The following is an 18,120-nucleotide window of genomic DNA, read 5'->3' as shown; positions in this document are numbered from 1 at the left end:
AAATTGGGCCCCATTAATTCCATTATACACTAAAATCTTCAGTTTAATAAATGGAAAAGAAATGGAAATCGAATGGAAATAAAAAGAGCAACGAGTACCAACAACCACAAAAAATATGTTAACAATTTTAGAATTCTGCTCAGCAGACTGAATTGATTGTCAAAGATGTCATCTTGAGTACCCCTATACTCAAATCTAAGAGATTGAAAGAATGAATATGTTTATTGTGTAGATATGAAATGTAGTTGCTGAATATAAGAACTTTTTTGTTTTTTTCATGTTATAATGAGGCAACCTTTGAAATTCGAGTATGAGGCGTTTCAGTGCACAGGGCCACAGGGGCCAAGGTCTTTTGGCAGGGTGGGCTGCACAGTGTGTACTGAGTCCACGCGCGTTCACCAATCAGCTTTGGTGATACGACACCAAGTACGGTATCATCCAGAGATAACCCTCCCCGTTTCCCGTTTTAATATTTCCAGGAATTTTTTTCTGTTTGCAATGACAACAAAAACAGATGGAAAGCCAAAACCAGAAAGTGTGCTTCTGTTTAACACGGTAAATATCAGGGCATCGGTTTGCCAATAGAAGGGACACAGTAAGTGCTAAACCAAATAAAAACTGCGATTAGAAAAACACTCCTCTTTCAATGGGCACCAGTGAAGCCCTGAGAGGGCCTTCTGTCTGCCACCTCTCAGGGCAGGACAGGTAAACAGTTTACTGACCTCAAATTAAAGCCATTAGCCTTCATACGGCTCATTTAGTGTGAAATAATTGGATGAAATTCACTTACTATATTTAGACACCCAAGCCCTTGCTGTATACTTGATGAAAAAAGATTAAGTACTGCATAAAAAACAAGTCATGTTCAGGGCAGGTCAACAAACATGAACCTTGCTGTCCCGGGCTGGCTTTAAAAAGTGTGTTTTCTGACAACAAACCCATCCCAGACTGAGCAGACACAACAAGCAGGCTATGGTCAAGCCAATCATGGTGACAGCTGTGACAGAGATCATGGTAAACAGGCGTTTCCATGCCAATCATAAGGGACACTTTCAAATGGCTGGTGTCTCGTGCTGGCTGTACCGGGCCCACCAATCAGAGATCACTCCATTACGAAAAAATTCTAAGTCAATACATGGGAAATATATGAAAGTGTATAACAATATGAGTACGAAATTAAAAATGTTAGGAGTATACAAACAGTACTGAGACACTGAAAGTGTAAATGTTAAAACATATGGCAAGTATTATATCAGCTGGTAGACCTTTCAAATATGCAAATGTATAACTATATCAGTGTTTTACGACGTGTTTAGCCTTAAAATGCTATGATGTTTATTCAAAAACATGAAAGCAGGCCATAAATGATGGATTGTGTAATATTTGCAATATATTTTCACAACTGACCTCTGACTTGTTTGGCCACACCATGTAGATTGTCTAAGCCAATCACTGAAGAGAATCCCTTGTGTGCAAAGAGATCAGCAGCAACCCTTGCTATTCCTGCAGTGTTAAGCGCTGAGCTGGCCTTCCCTGCCCGGGCACAGGGCTCTCTGCCTGGAGACGGGGCAGGTACAGGCAGGAGTGCACCGGCAGGCTCCCGCAGGCCGCTGGGGACCCCGCAGTACGAGCGTTTCACTCGCAGCGGGATGAGCTATACTCTTGTGACGTGTGACATGAACAACTCTGTGTTTTGCCCCAGTGGCAGTACCATCTGATACCATTCTCCCCTGTCCGCGGGAGGGATTCAGAGCAAGAATGACAGGTCTGTGAAACAGGGAACAAGACACACAATGCAGGACTAGCCGTGGGGCCCAGCAGCTGCCCTTACACAGAGCCACTTACATAGCTTGCATTCTTACATGCTGTCCGTTTATACGGCTGATATTTACCGAGGGAATTCAGGGTAAGGACCTTGCGCAAGGGTCCAACAGCAGCGCCCGACACAGGGGAATCACACCAGCAGTTTTGGGGGCTGCAGGCCCTGCTGCTTCGCTCTACACCTCACTGCTGCCCTGCATAGCACAGATAGCGCAGATGGCGGACATGCAGGCAAGAAACACAAGGAGGCTCGACCGAGGCGCTCAGAGGAGGAATTTCAGCACCTCCCCACCCCCCACCGTCTCCCACACCCCTGCACTGACATCTATACAGGGCCGGGCCGGCCACGTGACCAGCCAGGACCAATCAGGAAGTGTGTCAGCCAGACAGCTGAGAGCGGCACTTCTCCAGGCCCGGCTGGATCGGGTTACGCTGGTAAACAGGGACCCCCCAATAGCTGCCAGGCAACACGACAATACACACACACCTACACACGCAAACACACGCAGACAGCCGCAGACACACACACCTGCTCGAGGGAAAGGACACCTGGTCCGCACACACACACGCACCTGTGACCTTGACTGTGAGAGACTCCTCTTTCACTGCACCGCACAAGAGAGGGAGTGCGTGTGTGTGTGTGTGTTTGTAGGGGGGGTTTGACGGACAGTCACCATGGCAACACAGGAGCCAACTGTCTTCTTGGTGGATACCCCGCACACTCTCACTGCACAAAGGCCAGGCCAACCCCCGCGTTCCACCCCTCGCATTCGCAAACGGATGCTCAGCTGAAGAACTTTAACATATGGAAAGGTACACAGGACCTCGATGGAGGCGCTGTATCAGTGAGCTATGTTAGTCCTCCGCTGGGGGTGAGGACCTTCTTGGGTGCTGTTATTGGAGCAGCACTGTGTGGTCCTTCAGTTAAGAGACACAATGACATGCAGTCGTAACCAGTGTACCGCTGCCAATCCTGACCATGCCTGACTCTGACCGCTGGACTGCGTCTGACCACACAAGGTTCTGGTCCTCCTTCCAGACTGCCCTCCTAAATATAGTCCGAAGGGAGATCGAAACCAGGTGAGTCGATTACAGGGAATTAAAGGCAATAAGAAGGCAAGCTCATTAGGGTGGAATTCAGGCCCTGCTCCCTCCATGGGGTGTCGGATTCTGACACTGAGTCAGCGGTTTAATCAGGACCGCCCGCAGCAGTGTCTCCTACCACCCGAACCCCCCCGCTTTCCCTCCCGCCTGTCCGTCCACCCAAACGTCCACCTGTGCCACAGGTGACAGGAGGCTCCCTGGTGCTGGATCTCCTTTTTCTTTAGTTGTGACTCTGACAGAAGTGGAGGAGTGGCCAGTGGCCTTGCAGCTGGGGTCAGCTCTCACCCTGCGAGGTTAGGAGTTTGATCCTGCGCAGAGTCCTAATAACATTCGTTTAGGACACCCACTGTCCTCCTGCTTGGCTACCAGCCCTAAATTCCAGAGCCTGGGGGAAATGTCCCTGCAACAGTCTATGACTGATACACAGAGAGGAAGAGGGAGAAGATGGGAGAACAGAGAAGGAATGAAGGCCAGGGCCAGCAAGAACACCAACATGTCTGTTCCTGGGTTTATGCTTATCTGTACTGTTGTTACTATTTTTATTTTGTTCAGTTTTTGTCCTTCTGATATTAATCCTTTTCTCCCTTCTTCGCCTCTTTGCACAATATTGCCAAATAAAGCTAATACTGGGCCTTTATTATACCCGACTGCGTTTATTTCCCATTAACCCTTAACTGTGAATACTGTACACCTGAAAGTCATACCAATAAAGCACAACTTGAATCTTGGGAAAGAGCTGGAGAGGGAGAGAAATAGAGAACGATACAGAGAAAGGGAGAGATTGATGGGGAGATAGAGGAAGGGGGGGGAGAGAGAGAGAGAGAGAGAGAGAGAGACCCCTGGTAACAGTGCATATATTGTGTTCCCAGAGCAATGCAGCACCTTAAGCTTGGCCGTTGCTCACTGCAGTGCAGATCAGCAATCTCATCACGCCCTCCAAGCCACTCTGACTCCCGCACCCCAACCCCCTCTCTCCCTCCCAGTCTCTGACACACTCTCTCATTCTCTTCCCCTCCCAGTCTCCTCCACTCCCCCAACCCCCTCTCTCCCTCTCTCCCACCCAGACTCTGACATTCTCTCTCCCATTCTCTCCCCCTCCAAGTCTCCTTCACTCCCTCTCATTCTCTCTCCCTCCCATTCTCTTCCACTCTTCTTCCCAGCCTCTCTGATTCACTTAGGAGAGAATAAGCAATCCCCTCACTGCTGCCCCTAGCTTTCTGGAGGCCTAATAGAATCTACTGTATGCACTGACTGCAGGCAATGCACGAAGCTTCTCTTGGATCAGATCAGTGTCGAGAGGGTAATCTGACAGTCTGGTCAAAATGACCCCTAACTGGAGGACAGGCAAATTCCAACCCCCAACTCCCAAAATAAGGCAGGGGGCCTCAGTTCCCTCTCTGACCCCTCACTGTTTCTACTGGATGACTTCAGAACCATGTGTACCTTCAAATATTTCTCTTAGCAGGATCCTGAGCTTACGAGGCAGTGCAAAATGTGTCACCTGTTACCTGTCATGTGATTTTTGGGAAATATGGGAAATATATCACTTTTTAATTTTTAATTTTTTCTTGGCAATGTTTGATCTTTTTTGGTCTTGCTACAGTGATAAATTCTTTACAAGTTGGAGCTTGTAGTTTTAACACTGCTATTGAGCTGGTGTTAAGGGCTAGCTGTTCCAATGGGTCTCTCTCTGGACACAACTGGACACAACTAGGGTCCAGCTGGGTCCGATCGGTCCAGAATTGCGGTGCTCGTTTTTTCAGTGGTTAAGAGTAAGGGAAAGTGGCCAAGCTCGGCTCCGAGATTCCACCAGAGGGCCACTGTCCCTCCGCTTGCAGAAAGGTTCGCAGGCATTCCATTCGAGTGACCCGTTGTGTAACCCTCACAGACCTAAGCCGAAGCACAGAGAACCAACGTTAATCTCAGTACCGTGTGACGCTCATCCTGCTCTGACAACAACAGGCAAAGCCAACGCAAAAGTTCCATGCTCACAAAGTCGCAAAAACAAAAAAAAAAACAGGAAGGAAAAGGACCCTATGTGACGGCAGTGCAGGAGCTAAACACTAAAGTTTTCCAGTAAAGAACTACCTCCAAGTAGAAAATGGTGTGAGATAAGTGTAGTGAGCAGGACTACAAAAGGTTAACAGAGATCGCCAGCTGTTTACTTTGAATGAAAAGGTTGGCCCGGTTCCTCTTACAGCAAACAATTCACAAAAACATGAGCAGCTCTTCGTTGTTAGTTAGGTAAGTCTTTTCAAAAACAAAACTCGGATAAGTATTAACGGCACATATTGCCAATTACATTTTTAAACTCCAGAACAGGACGATTTCGGAGGGTTACAGCCTCAGTTTTGCAGCCCACTCAGTGTTACTTTCGTCATATTTTCCCTCTTTGATGTCTTTGATTCTGAAAAGTCAGTTCTGACGGTTTTCCCTCAGTTTATGTGGGCAGGTTTCAGGCCATGGCAGCAGAGAAGCAGGAGGGGGGGGGGGGAACGCACATAAGTGATGTTATGGAAAGTCCACCGTTCAAGGGATGACTATATATGGTCACTGTTTGGGAATCTGGAGGAAGAGGGATGGAGTCAGTGAGGACCAGAGCAGAGCAGGGAGAGAGCAACCACAGCCATGAATGAGTAACCCCGGCCTGGCCATCTACAGCTTCACTGTAGCCTAGCTCAACTGCCCAGTCTCCACCGGGCCCCGACACATGCACCACAAACAAATACAGTGGTAGCAAATTCTATCCGATTTGCATAAATCTATTCCAACCAATGGCCTCCCCTCCTTGTGTAGGGGGGCGGGGCACAGCGGTTTCAGTTGGAGAGGAGTTACATTCGAATTTTCACAGACATTCTAATATGCAATCCGTTACGGCTCTACAGCTCTTCCTCTTGCTTCTTTCTTTTTTTTTTCTTTTTGACAAGTCGAGCCATTCTAAGTAACTATTTCTGGGGTGCCAGCTCACAGCTGGAGTATTTCTGAAGTGTTCCTCAACACAAAAAGTTAGAGGGGAGAGGAGTTGGGGGGGGGGGGGGGGCTGTTTGACATTCAGCAGGGTCTCTGGGACGTCCTGTTCGGGGTGGTGATTGTGTGACAGATTGCGTGCCTTCCCCATGCCCCGTTTTATCTCTGTCGGCTTGCTCCCTCGCGGTTGAGGCCCCCGCTGAAACTCTACAGAAAGGTTGCTGAAAGGTTGCAGGAGCGTTGCGAGCGCATGCAGAGTCACCCGAAGGTGCGTGGTGCGAGAGCAGCCAATGGTTTTCAGACACACGGATGTTCCGCTGCTCGCGTCATCTAGTTTCACGGGAGTGAAGATCGTGCCCAGTTCGCATGCTTGTGGCAGGATCTTTAAAGAGCAGACAGGGTTGTTTTCCGCAAAAAAAACACGCACCCGTGGAGTGTGTTTATGCTTTGTGTACCAAGCCGTTCGAAATCAACTTTGTGAAATCCATCTACTCGCCTCAGGTTTATTTTTTGGAAAGAGCTTAGCATGAAAACCCTCCACACACTTTACACAAAACTGAAGATTGTTCATTTCTAATCTTTGTCTTGAAACTGTTAAAAGTTTAATGACAGCAGCACAGTGAAACGCTGGTCCCTCTCCTGCTCAGCCTGCTGCACTCGGTAGAGGTCCTCCATGCAGGAGTAAATTCATAAACTTCCTTCTTCTGTTTTTTAAAGCAGGACGTCATGGATCAGACATATCACCCCCACTGCGGGCATGATGCCAGCGTGTGGTTCAACGGCTCAAGAAGCTCCGCCCCCAGGAGAGTGGAAAAGCATGACCCCATAGGTTCTCCAGAGAACCATGCTGCTTGTCCGGGCGGGGGGGGGGGGGGGGGGGGGCGGTCACGGCGGACTACATTCGGAGGTTTTTCCTCCTACAGCATGCAGGGGGTGAATTCCCCTCATTGTGGAGAGAAGGAGAGACAACAGTAACACTGGAAAAGCTTCTCAGACTGCAAAGCCGCTGCGTGCAGCACAACCCCGCCGGTGCCAGGAGGAGCCGGCCCGTCACACAGGCACGGCCTTTGTGTTTCCGAAACAGCGCTGAGCGCCCTCGCGCCCGACCGCTCGACCGCTCCACCTGCGGGAACGGCCGCGCCGCAACGCTGCACACTCCCCTGCGCTCGCCCGCCCGCTTGCCTCAGTCTGTTACGAGAAAACATTTCGCCGTTAGACCCTCCCATGGGTGGTACGACACACATCTGCAATAACACGCTAGACAGGAGTGCACTTGCTATTTATATTGTTGGTGGTGGGAAGGGAAACGGAATGAACCACATCCTAACGCAGACTACGCTCAATATCATTATATAACTGCATATCACATGGCAAAACAATTGATCTTCCTGTCAGTAGCGTTCACAGAACCTTAATTTGCTGAGAATTCCATTCAGGGGCCAACAGGTCAAAATCTGTTAAAGCACAAAAAATATCGGTCATCATACACACCATGGGGAATCCATGTGGGGTCTACACTCAGAAAAAAGTCATAGCCCACAACACATTTCTGAGAATCAATAATCTTATGAACTTGCTTCACTGTTACAACCTGTATGCAATTGTCCGATGCACACTCCCGCAAACGTGGCTATTTTCCCCAGTGTCCCACAGTGCACCAGGATGTAGATGTTACACAGGGGACAGGTGCACTCACCTGATGCTCTGAGTCACTTACAGATGTCCAAGCCAGTTGCAAGGTGTTCCAGAGCTGTGATGTGCGAACCCTGTCTGACCTATTCGGTCCCACCCCTACCCCTGGCAATGGCAGTTTCAAACCCCTGTTTTTTAAATAATTCAGAACATAAAACAAAAGCTTATGAAAGGGCCGCCGGTGCATATATTTCGTAAGGTCAACTCTACTAACCTCAGATACAGACACATTTGACTTTACCGTTGCCTTTGCCCTGAATTCAGTACCTTTTAATAGGGCAATATTAATATCCCAGCTCCAGCAGTTACAGCTATTCACATGGCGGTAACACCAATGGGCGATTTCTGATGAGATCACAAAAAGTAATTAGCAGTCCACACTGCTCCCATTTCTGACACAGGGTTTTATCCTTTCTAAAGGATCAGCCAGTCTGGTTTGATTTCTCTTTAATTGCTTTCCTATTTCTACTGTAACAGAATAAAAATTCATCTGCACTCCTAAAGCAATCCATGGACATACTCAAATGCATTTGCTTTTACGCAGTTCTGGGTCTGAAAAATATGTTTTATGTTTAACATGTATTATATGAAAGTGGCAGTGGTCATAAATCAACTGCCACAGGTGAACTTTTCAGCAGTTTTGGCAGTGTCACCTTGACTGATCATCCTGAGCTTCCTTTCTGAGTTTCTTGCTGAAAAAAGTGGGGATTTTTCCAATTTTGCCATTTTAAAATGTACATATGCACATATTTTCAGCATTTTTGGTAAGTTGTTCTAATGACTGGTATTAAGTATATTACGACACTCAGTTAGGCTAAGAGCGGCAGATATGCCTGTCAAAATCCGCCAACACCGAATTATGTGTTTACCAAGAATGAAAAATTTCCTAATACTTGAACTCTGCAGCCGTAACAGTTCCTAAACATAATTAAGCAACACTGTTAAGCCATAATGATGATGTGGTCCAAAGACATTCCTACCCACTCACACCAGTCCTCCTCATTGGCTTGTAAGCCCAGAACAAGTGACAATGAGTCTGAAAGAGTGCAGTCATACAAACATCCTATTTATTGGCACAGAAAGTACAGTACAGCTCAACAGGGCCTTTTCCCACCCTTTACTCATGGAATTAATGTAATTTTTTTCCTATGCTGGAAATTGGCAAGAAGAACTATTTGGGTAACTGTTCACAGTTTTCACAAGATGAGGGGGAGAATGTAGGTGTCGAGGACCTGAACCAAAGAGGACACTGGTACCGTCGACAGGAAAGGAGTAGCCAGAGGTGCTGATGGGGGATGAAGTTCAGAGATTGTAGTTGAAGAGCATGTATAATCTGTCCTGGACATCACTTCCCATCAGCCCTTAAGGGTGACAGTATGTGGAATTGGAGGAGCAGCACATACTGTATATTTTTGGTGTCTGGATCAGGAAGTTATGTTATTAAGCCAAACGGAGGGGGACACGTCACAAAGGACCCGTGGGATGAGACTGAGGTCAAAGAGCACTCAGTGCAGAGCATTTCGGAGAGACGGCGGGGTTTTTACAGGGCAGAGCTGCAGGCCGAGGACAGACATCAGAGAGCGCAAGATGGCAGAGCACCGTAAAAGGCAAGAATCCTGGTTCACGCTGTCAGTAACTTCAGCGCGCCAACAGAAACATACAACCTTATAAATAAGAGGAGATGAAAGGTCCCTCAGAACAAACATCGAGTTCAAGGCAGAGGAGAAGGCGAGTGAATAACATACACGCACATGCACACACAGTCACACACACAGTCACACACACACACACACACACACACACACACACACGGCTCAAAGGAGGCTGCAGACGGGGGAGTTGCAAATCACTCTCTCCAGGACAGGCGATATCCCGAGCAGGAGCGAGAACGAGAGTGCGGGTTTAGTTCTAAAGGTTCCGTCACTGCTTGCTGCCATTTCATCCAACAGCATGCCACCGAACGGAGAGAGAGAGGGAGAGAGAGAGAGAGGGAGAGAGAGAGGGAGAGAGAGGGAGAGAGAGGGAGAGAGAGGGAGAGAGGGAGAGAGAGCAGTCACCATTAGAGACAGCTGTGGCTGCTGACCTTTAATGAGCGGCTGAGGGGAGAGGGAAGAGTGCGGGGGAGGAGGGCGCTCTGACAGGCCCTGGAGTGCGGCGTTTAGTCGTGACTTAGCCACCCCTCCAGCACCCTTCCTCCCTCAGTCCTGCCTGCAAAAGCCAAAACAGACAGCGGTGGGGGGGTTGCTCAAAGGGCTTTATTTACACACCCAGACTCCAAAGCAAAAGAGGACTACTCCCCTGCACGCAAGCTCCAAACTGCGGTCTGAAGTGGAGGGGAACAGAGAGAGACACTCCTCTTCAAAAAGGTGGCTTTCCATTTTCTGTTCAAATGCTGGAATAACAAACTGCGGTTTGCAGCGGAGGGGAACGGACAAAGCTACTTCACCTCAAAAGGAGGTTTTCCACTCAAACGCTGGGCTCTGCCTCCTTGACTGGAAGTAAACCCCCCCCCAACCATTTTCCTCCAATCAGTAGCCACCACACTATGATGACATATGAGGAAATGGCAGTACAAGCAGGACACATAATCCTTCACCTCCTTCCAATGGTGCAGTGCTTATTCAGCTGGGAAGCATTTAGCTATACTGTGCTCAGGGAAAATACAGCATTTCAAAAACACAAATAAAAAAACAACAGAACTGTCCCATATCAATACAGCTCTCCAATCAGGGAGGCAGTGTGGTTTTCCCTGACATGGGTCTTTTGAGTATTAGGAAACTGCGTCACGCTGACCACACTGAAATCAAACACAGGTTGTGCTTGAACTCAGGAGCAATGTGAAGAAACATTCGTACCATGGCGTTATCTTCACTATCAGAAGGTAACCATGAATTATGCATGCAAATACACCCATGCAGAAGGTGTTGTGTCTTTCTGGGTGAAAAACAAATATACAACAACAGAAGAGCCCAAGCTGCCCAGTGTGTGCACAAATCCACACCTAACACACACCGGAAAGAAACAGAGAGGGGATGTCGTTTCCTCCATGCGGCTGTCTCAGGGAGACAGAACCGAGCCCGGTTAGAAGAGAACCACTCTCAAACTTCGCTTCCTTCCGAGGCCTGGCAATTCCAGCCTGGCGCCAGAAGGAGAAAGGAAAAAAACTGGCAAAGCGACTGACCCGGGGCGATCCGGCTGGGTTCGGGAGCCCGGCTTACATCTGGAAGCCCTTAGGAATGAGGGCCGTCTACTCTCCTGTGTTTCCTCAGAGCCGTGGAATGCGCAGGCCCGGACCACCGCACGCACGCACGCCGCCACAGACGCCAGCTCGCCTCTCACGGGTTGCATAACCCCCCCGTGTCAGGTCCCAGGGAGGCTTGCATCTGAAGCCCCGGGGAAGCTTATTATAGCTCAGCGTTGGCCTCCCTGTTTGAGCAGCTACTGCATAGGGGTTAGCAGCACCCTGCTACAGGAAGCTCGCTGCATTGTATGGGTCACCTGCAGCGCCCATATGACCCAGACATCACCTGCTGGACAGCAGGCTAAACACAAAACACAGACAGACACACAGTTGGACAGATGGACGGACACACACAGACAGACACACACACACAAACATGCACAGTAGACTCTAGTGGTTTTTCCATTTCCAGGTAAACGACGGCACCTATTTTGCGTTCCCTCACGTAGCCAAGCTTTACTGCTATTGCCAGTCATGGATAGGTAGGATAGTTGGCCTAAATAATGGTTAGGATGTCTGAACAACAAAACATTAACAACAGGGCTTTCTTCGAAAGGCTGAAAGTATAACCGAGAAGTTGAGGGTTTCAGTGATTACTCAAAATAATAGTTCCCCCTTTAATTTGGTCCATGGACGTATGTGAAGGATCGTATTGGCCATAGAATGTTACTGCCCGGTTTGCAAAATATTTAAAGATACGAATCCCTGTCACACACAAGCAGAATCTTTAACAGCTTAATGAAAGTCAGACGAATTGTTTAAACTGCGTATACGACTCCCGTCCGCTGAAACCTGAAACCTTCCTTATATTTCTCCTGATTTGGACCATGACATTTCGACATTTCCTGTGAGCTCATCTAACACTGAGAATGGTTTCCTTCAAAAAGAAAGTTCTAGTCAAGCAACACTGCGAATGTGTAGATTAAAAAAAGTTAATTACCATGGTATATTTTCGACTAACATCGGAACGAACTCTTAAAACTTATGTACCAAATTTGTAGTTTACTATAGTGAGTTAGCTAAAGCCATAAATACTAAGTATTTTAACGAGGAATCATTACCATTCGTTCGGAATAGGCCAAATAATATATTGAATTAATAAAAAGGTCAGCTGCGTTCCAATCATGCAAGTGACAACAAATGCATCCAACTGAAATGCATTAACACATATTGTGGTCACAAATCTTAAAATCAAACATTGCCAAATAAGACAACTTTTTTAAATATAAAACAAAGTTAAGAAAAGTCTTATTGTGGACTCGTTCACAATAACATAAATCATGAAAAGAATAAAATGCATTGTCAAGCGTATGGTGATTAGTTTTAAAGACTAGTTTAACATACCCCGCTCTAAGTCGATTCAGGGACACGGGCGATTACAGGATATTATAATGCAACGTAATCTAGTTAGCTAAATTTGTTACTAACAAACTTCTAATGTTTATTTGAAAGGGTTGTTGGGCGCAGTTGTTTTGATTTTCACTCTTAAACAATGGAAATGTCAGTTCGGGCCACAAGACTGGCAGCTCCTGTATGTCTACCCAGTAGATACCCCTAATTCATTCATACGAACATGCAGCACTGTGCCCGCGTCCAGCAACAATTTCCGACAACTCTACATTAAATAGTAAATGATTGAATCACAGTGAATGTTAACATTTCACCAAATTCACCATTTCAAAAAGCAGTCACATAGGTATCGATAGAGCTAATTGTCGAAGTAACAACACCTGCACAACTGTGTTTTTAACATCATAACCAGTTCCAGTTAAGATAAGAATTTAGCTAACGTTGGCTTGTTTCCTAAATTCAGTCTGCCAGCCACTTGATTAAAACTGACATTTCCTACGTAGCTACATCCATCGGTCCGTCCCAATCTACCGTGTCACGGTTCTGAATTCCGTATAATCGATATTTTTTCCAGACGGGATCTCCTGTTATGGGCTGTTTCTTAAACAAATAAATGGTTTAACATTTATTATCGTTAGATGACAGCTAAGGACGAATTCTCAAAACACACTGCGCACCCTGTAGTGTAGGCTACAGCACATCGACAGTATCTAGTCTGAAAGAGATACAATATAAATATAACTTTTACAAAGTACGAAGAGCTGGATCTTTTTATACAAGACTTAAAAATAACCAGAGGTAGGAATGCAGGACTCATGTATTACCATATATAAGAATACAACCAGTAACGCCTAGCTAACTAGCTAGCTCTAAGAGTCCAGGAACTTTGCCAGCACCTACAGTGCTGGCCAAAAGTATTGGCACCCCTGCAATTCTGTCAGATAATGCTCAATTTCTCCCAGAAAATGATTGCAATTACAAATGTTTTGGTAGTAATATCTTCATTTATTTTGCTTGCAATAAAAAAACACAAAAGAGAAAGAAAAAAAAGTCAAATCAAGTATCAATTTACACAAAACTCCAAAAATGGGCCGGACAAAAGTATTGGCACCCTTTGAAAAATCATGTGATGCTTCTCTAATTTGTGTAATTAACAGCCCCTGTTACTTACCTGTGACACATAACAGGTGGTGGCAATCACTAAATCACACATGCAGCCAGTTAAAATGGATTAAAGTTGACTCAACCTCTGTCCTGTGTCCTTGTGTGTACCACATTGAGTATGGAGAAAAGAAAGAAGACCAAAGAACTGTCTGAGGACTTGAGAAGCAAAATTGTGAGGAAGCATGGGCAATCTCAAGGCTACAAGTCCATCTCCAAAGACCTGAATGTTCCTGTGTCTACCGTGCGCAGTGTCATCAATAGGTTTAAAGCCCATGGCACTGTGGCTAACCTCCCTAGATGTGGACGGAAAAGAAAAATTGACGAGAGATTTCAACGAAAGATTGTGCGGATGGTGGATAAAGAACCTCGACTAACATCCAGACAAGTTCAAGCTGTCCTGCAGTCCGAGGGTACAACAGTGTCAACCCGTACTATCCGTCGGTGTCTGAATGAAAAGGGACTCTATGGTAGGATACCCAGGAAGACTCCACTTCTGACCCAGAGACATAAAAAAGCCAGGCTGGAGTTTGCTAAAACTTACCTGAGAAAGCCAAAAACATTTTGGAAGAATGTTCTCTGGTCAGATGAGACAAAAGTAGAGCTTTTTGGGAAAAGGCATCAACATAGAGTTTACAGGAAAAAAAACGAGGCCTTCAAAGAAAAGAACACGGTCCCCACAGTCAAACATGGCGGAGGTTCCCTGATGTTTTGGGGTTGCTTTGCTGCCTCTGGCACTGGACTGCTTGACCGTGTGCATGGCATTATGAAGTCTGAAGACTACCAACAAATTTTGCAGCGTAATGTAGGGCCCAGTGTGAGAAAGCTGGGTCTCCCTCAGAGGTCATGGGTCTTCCAGCAGGACAATGACCCAAAGCACACTTCAAAAAGCACTAGAAAATGGTTTGAGGGAAAGCACTGGAGACTTCTAAAGTGGCCAGCAATGAGTCCAGACCTGAATCCCATAGAACACTTGTGGAGAGATCTGAAAATGGCAGTTTGGAGAAGGCACCCTTCAAATCTCAGGGAGCTGGAGCAGTTTGCCAAAGAAGAATGGTCTAAAATTCCAGCAGAGCATTGTAAGAAACTCATTGATGGATACCGGAAGCGGTTGTTCGCAGTTATTTTGTCCAAAGGTTGTGCTACCAAGTATTAGGCTGAGGGTGCCAATACTTTTGTCCGGTCCATTTTTGGAGTTTTGTGTAAAATGATAATTGATTTAATTTTTTTTTCATTGTCTTTTGTGTTTTTTCATTGCAAGCAAAATAAATGAAGATATTACTACCAAAACATTTGTAATTGCAATCATTTTCTGGGAGAAATTGAGCATTATCTGACAGAATTGCAGGGGTGCCAATACTTTTGGCCAGCACTGTAACTTGACTAGCCAGCTAGCAAACCAAGCTAGTCCAACTGGCTGAGCAGAAAAGATAGTTGAGATAATCCCGGAGAAAACTAGCTACAAAATCGCCCAGGGAATTTACGGTATGCCCGATGTCCTCTAAAAAGGATGAAAGGTTCGCAGCAGACACGGACGAAGACAAAAGCAAGCTAGCTGTGAGCCGGGAGTGTGTTTTGAACAAGGGTCAGACATCATTCTCCAATTCCGGGCTCTCCTTCCCCCCAAACCAGGCCTCTTGTTGCTGGTCGGGCGTCCCTGCAGAGTGTCAGTAAAGCAGGGCGAAGGGATACGACTTTCTCCGTCTGCGATTCAGCTCGCTAAACACTCCGACGAGATACGAACAGCAAGAAATCAAAAACTCACCCTCCAAGAGTCTGGAGATCAACGAGTCAACGTCCAACTCCCCCTCCGCCATTTCTGTGTGTAGCTGGGTGCTGTCAAAGCCGTCTCGCTCAGTGTTGCCACACACACACACACACTCTCACACAGACACACAGAGACGCACACACACGCTGCCAGGCGGCAACAACCTAGCAGCCACCCCGCAGCACCGGAATGCAACCCCCCGGGTCTCGCTGCCCGATCAACACGTTGTGTGAGAGTGACGCCGTCTATATTGTATCGAACATATTGGCTATTTTTGTTTTTTTAAGAAGCTGTGTTGGCACTGTGTCTGAAGCTTTTGTATCAGCAGTAACAACTCTCTTAATTACCACATCCAATCATAAGAATAAGGAAAGGCATTTGCCATAACATTACTAATTATGGTCATTCACCTTTCATTTTAGATAGTGCCGGTTTTGTGGTTTACTGAGAATAATATAAGGTTATTAATGTGATCAAAATATTTTATAAGGTATTTCATGATTCTATAAAGTATTTTATACCGAATGGCTTTTCGGTAAGTTTGTTAGTAGCCTTCGTTTTAAGCTTATGATCATGTAGGCTATATTGTAAGTTCGTAGCATACCTTTGTATTCTTGTATTCCAGCTAAATATGCTTTCGCTTGTTTTAAGTTAGTTGGTTCATTTTGTATTTTTAAGAAAGAACACGCATTATAATTTTGATTGACCAAATGTCCCACTAACCTCGGAGAATCGCTGTTCTGGGAACTAAACTAGGTAATATCGATTCATATCCCTTTAAAAACGACACTCTTAATCTGTGTGGAATGTGTTATTTCTGTAATGGTATCTTGGTAATTGGGATGTCACTCCAAACAATTTTTGCAGTAGAAATGTAAAAGTTGCAGCCCTCTAATTTTACATCCAGTGAATTACGACACTGTACAAAATGACCCCAGTCTGAAGGTTCCGTGTAAACAGTGCCTCCAAGCGTTGATGCTGAGTTCAGCAACCCTGCCTTTATCCGGTACTCCAACCATTTTAAATAATGGTAAATAAAGAAAGCTGTTCTTGGATCAGCTATTGGCCGCATGGAGATAGAGTTTTACCGAAGTAGCGCGTTGTTGGTCCTAACGTAATCGATATGCGCAGGTGTGCATAAAGCATACCCTTCCGCATGACCGTAAGTGTGATATTTTATTTGTAAAATGATTAATCGGATGAGTCAAAAAATTTCCGTAACTGAGCCCTCCGACTCCGCCCCCTGTCACTGCAGTGTCCAATGCTCCTGTCCTATAGTTGGTAAAGGACACCACCATGACTTATTTCACGGGCTGTTCACATTCTGCCTTTTAGCGTGTCCAGCATGGCTATTTGACGATCCGTTTAACAGAGCTCCTGAGTGACTCAGACAATAAAGGAAAGCTGAGCCCTACAGTTTCAAAACCAACACTTGCTGACCACCAGTCCACTGGAAAGGAGAGGATGTCGTCTCTCTGCTCTAGGCACCCTGGGAGTTGCTTTGGCGTCCTCCAACGACCTTTACCCCCTGGTAGCCATGGGACTTGACATGTAGAAACTTGTATTTGCTGTGACTTTGTGTCAGAGGACTGCCTACCCCTCCACAGGCATGCCCGAGTGGGTTCAGTGGTGGTCACTGCAGTGGGTAACAGTGATAATTAGCAACTGCTTGGAGTTGGTTGAAGTTGGGGGAAAAATGCAAAATCACAGGTGACAGTTTCCAAGCGGGGTACAATATCTTGCTTTGATGTCTGAAAATTGCTGTTTCCTGATTGGCCTCCTCCATATACTAGCTAACAAAAGTGAAGTCATATGATTAGAATGATAAATGTTTCCTTTGGAAAAAATACAAAACAATGCATTGAAGGTAGGATGCAAGAATCATTCAGTAGTTTAGACTATCATCAGTTAAGTGCTGAAAGATTACCAAATAATGTTGGCATGCATATAAAGACAATACAATTATTGAAGGTCAATGGACAAAAACTCAAAAACCAAAATGAAATGTTTGTATATGTGTCGTATCTGTATGATATCATCAAGGATACTGCCTTTGTGTTATTCGGAAGTAATGTTGCTAGCAAAACTGGAGTTAGTAGAAGGTTAGCGTCAGTAGCTAAGGCCAAGTTTTACATTGACATGTGTTCTCAATTAAATTCAGAGAAAGTTCACATAGGTGAACAGAGATATAACTACATATTTTTCATAAACACTATGCACAATGCACAATCTGAGTGTTGAGTAAGCCTATATGTAATATTACCAGTGTTGCCAAATGGATACATGGGTGACATTTGATTGAGACTTTATAAATTTTTACAGATGTTAATAAAGTTGATTGCAGAATCTATTCCAAGTGCCGTTCTTTCAGCGGAACAAGAGAAATTAATGAAAGGTATATTTTACACCGACACTAGAAGTAGCCCTCTCTATTAAAGTTATAAATCAATGGAATTGTTACCGGGGCATGTAGAGGAAACAGAGACAACTCGTGTGTGTTCAAGACCAGGCTAGATGCACTTTAGACTATAGCCAAAACGATGCATCTAGATGGGTTTAAAGGTCTATTCATGCCGTTAGATGTAATTGCATTTTTATGTTCGGGTATTTTAGTTGTTGTTTTATTCTGATGGTCTCCCTGGATTAATGATAGACAAATGAAATTAAAAGCATTGATTACTTATGAACAGGACTTTACAACAGTGTAGAACAGTGGTAAGGAATAGGGCTCCTAACTGAATGGTTGCTGATTCAGCTTCCCAGTAGGGCACTGCTGCTGTACCCTTGGGCAAGGTACTTAACCCACACTTGCCTCAGTGAATATCCAGCTGTATAAATGTTGTAGTCTACTGTATGTACGCCACTCTGTATAACAGCGTCTGCTAAATGATAATAATGTAATGTAACTGGGATATGAACTCTATGGCCTACTCGACCTTCTGTTGTGATCGGGCCACGAATCTGGATGTGATGCCGCTGTTGTTGATCCGGCCCACGCGTTTTTCTGTTCCTTTAA

At 45.7% G+C, this 18,120-nt stretch overlaps 1 protein-coding gene across 1 annotated transcript in view; it reads right to left on the bottom strand.

Moving 5' to 3' along the window:
- LOC118790875 (serine/threonine-protein phosphatase PP1-beta catalytic subunit) overlaps nucleotides 1-15,340 on the bottom strand; it is a 21,090-nt gene extending 5,750 nt beyond the window's left edge. The window contains exon 1 of the mRNA XM_036547990.1: nucleotides 15,102-15,340. Coding sequence (XP_036403883.1) covers nucleotides 15,102-15,153 — 52 coding nt within the window. The 5' untranslated portion in view covers nucleotides 15,154-15,340. The remainder of the gene's footprint in view (nucleotides 1-15,101) is intronic.
- Between the last annotated feature and the right edge of the window lie 2,780 nt (nucleotides 15,341-18,120).

This window comes from Megalops cyprinoides, chromosome 16 (genome assembly GCF_013368585.1).
Source record: "Megalops cyprinoides isolate fMegCyp1 chromosome 16, fMegCyp1.pri, whole genome shotgun sequence".
In the NCBI taxonomy this organism is placed as follows: Eukaryota; Metazoa; Chordata; class Actinopteri; order Elopiformes; family Megalopidae; genus Megalops; species Megalops cyprinoides.
This window is presented reverse-complemented; position numbering and strand designations above follow the sequence as displayed.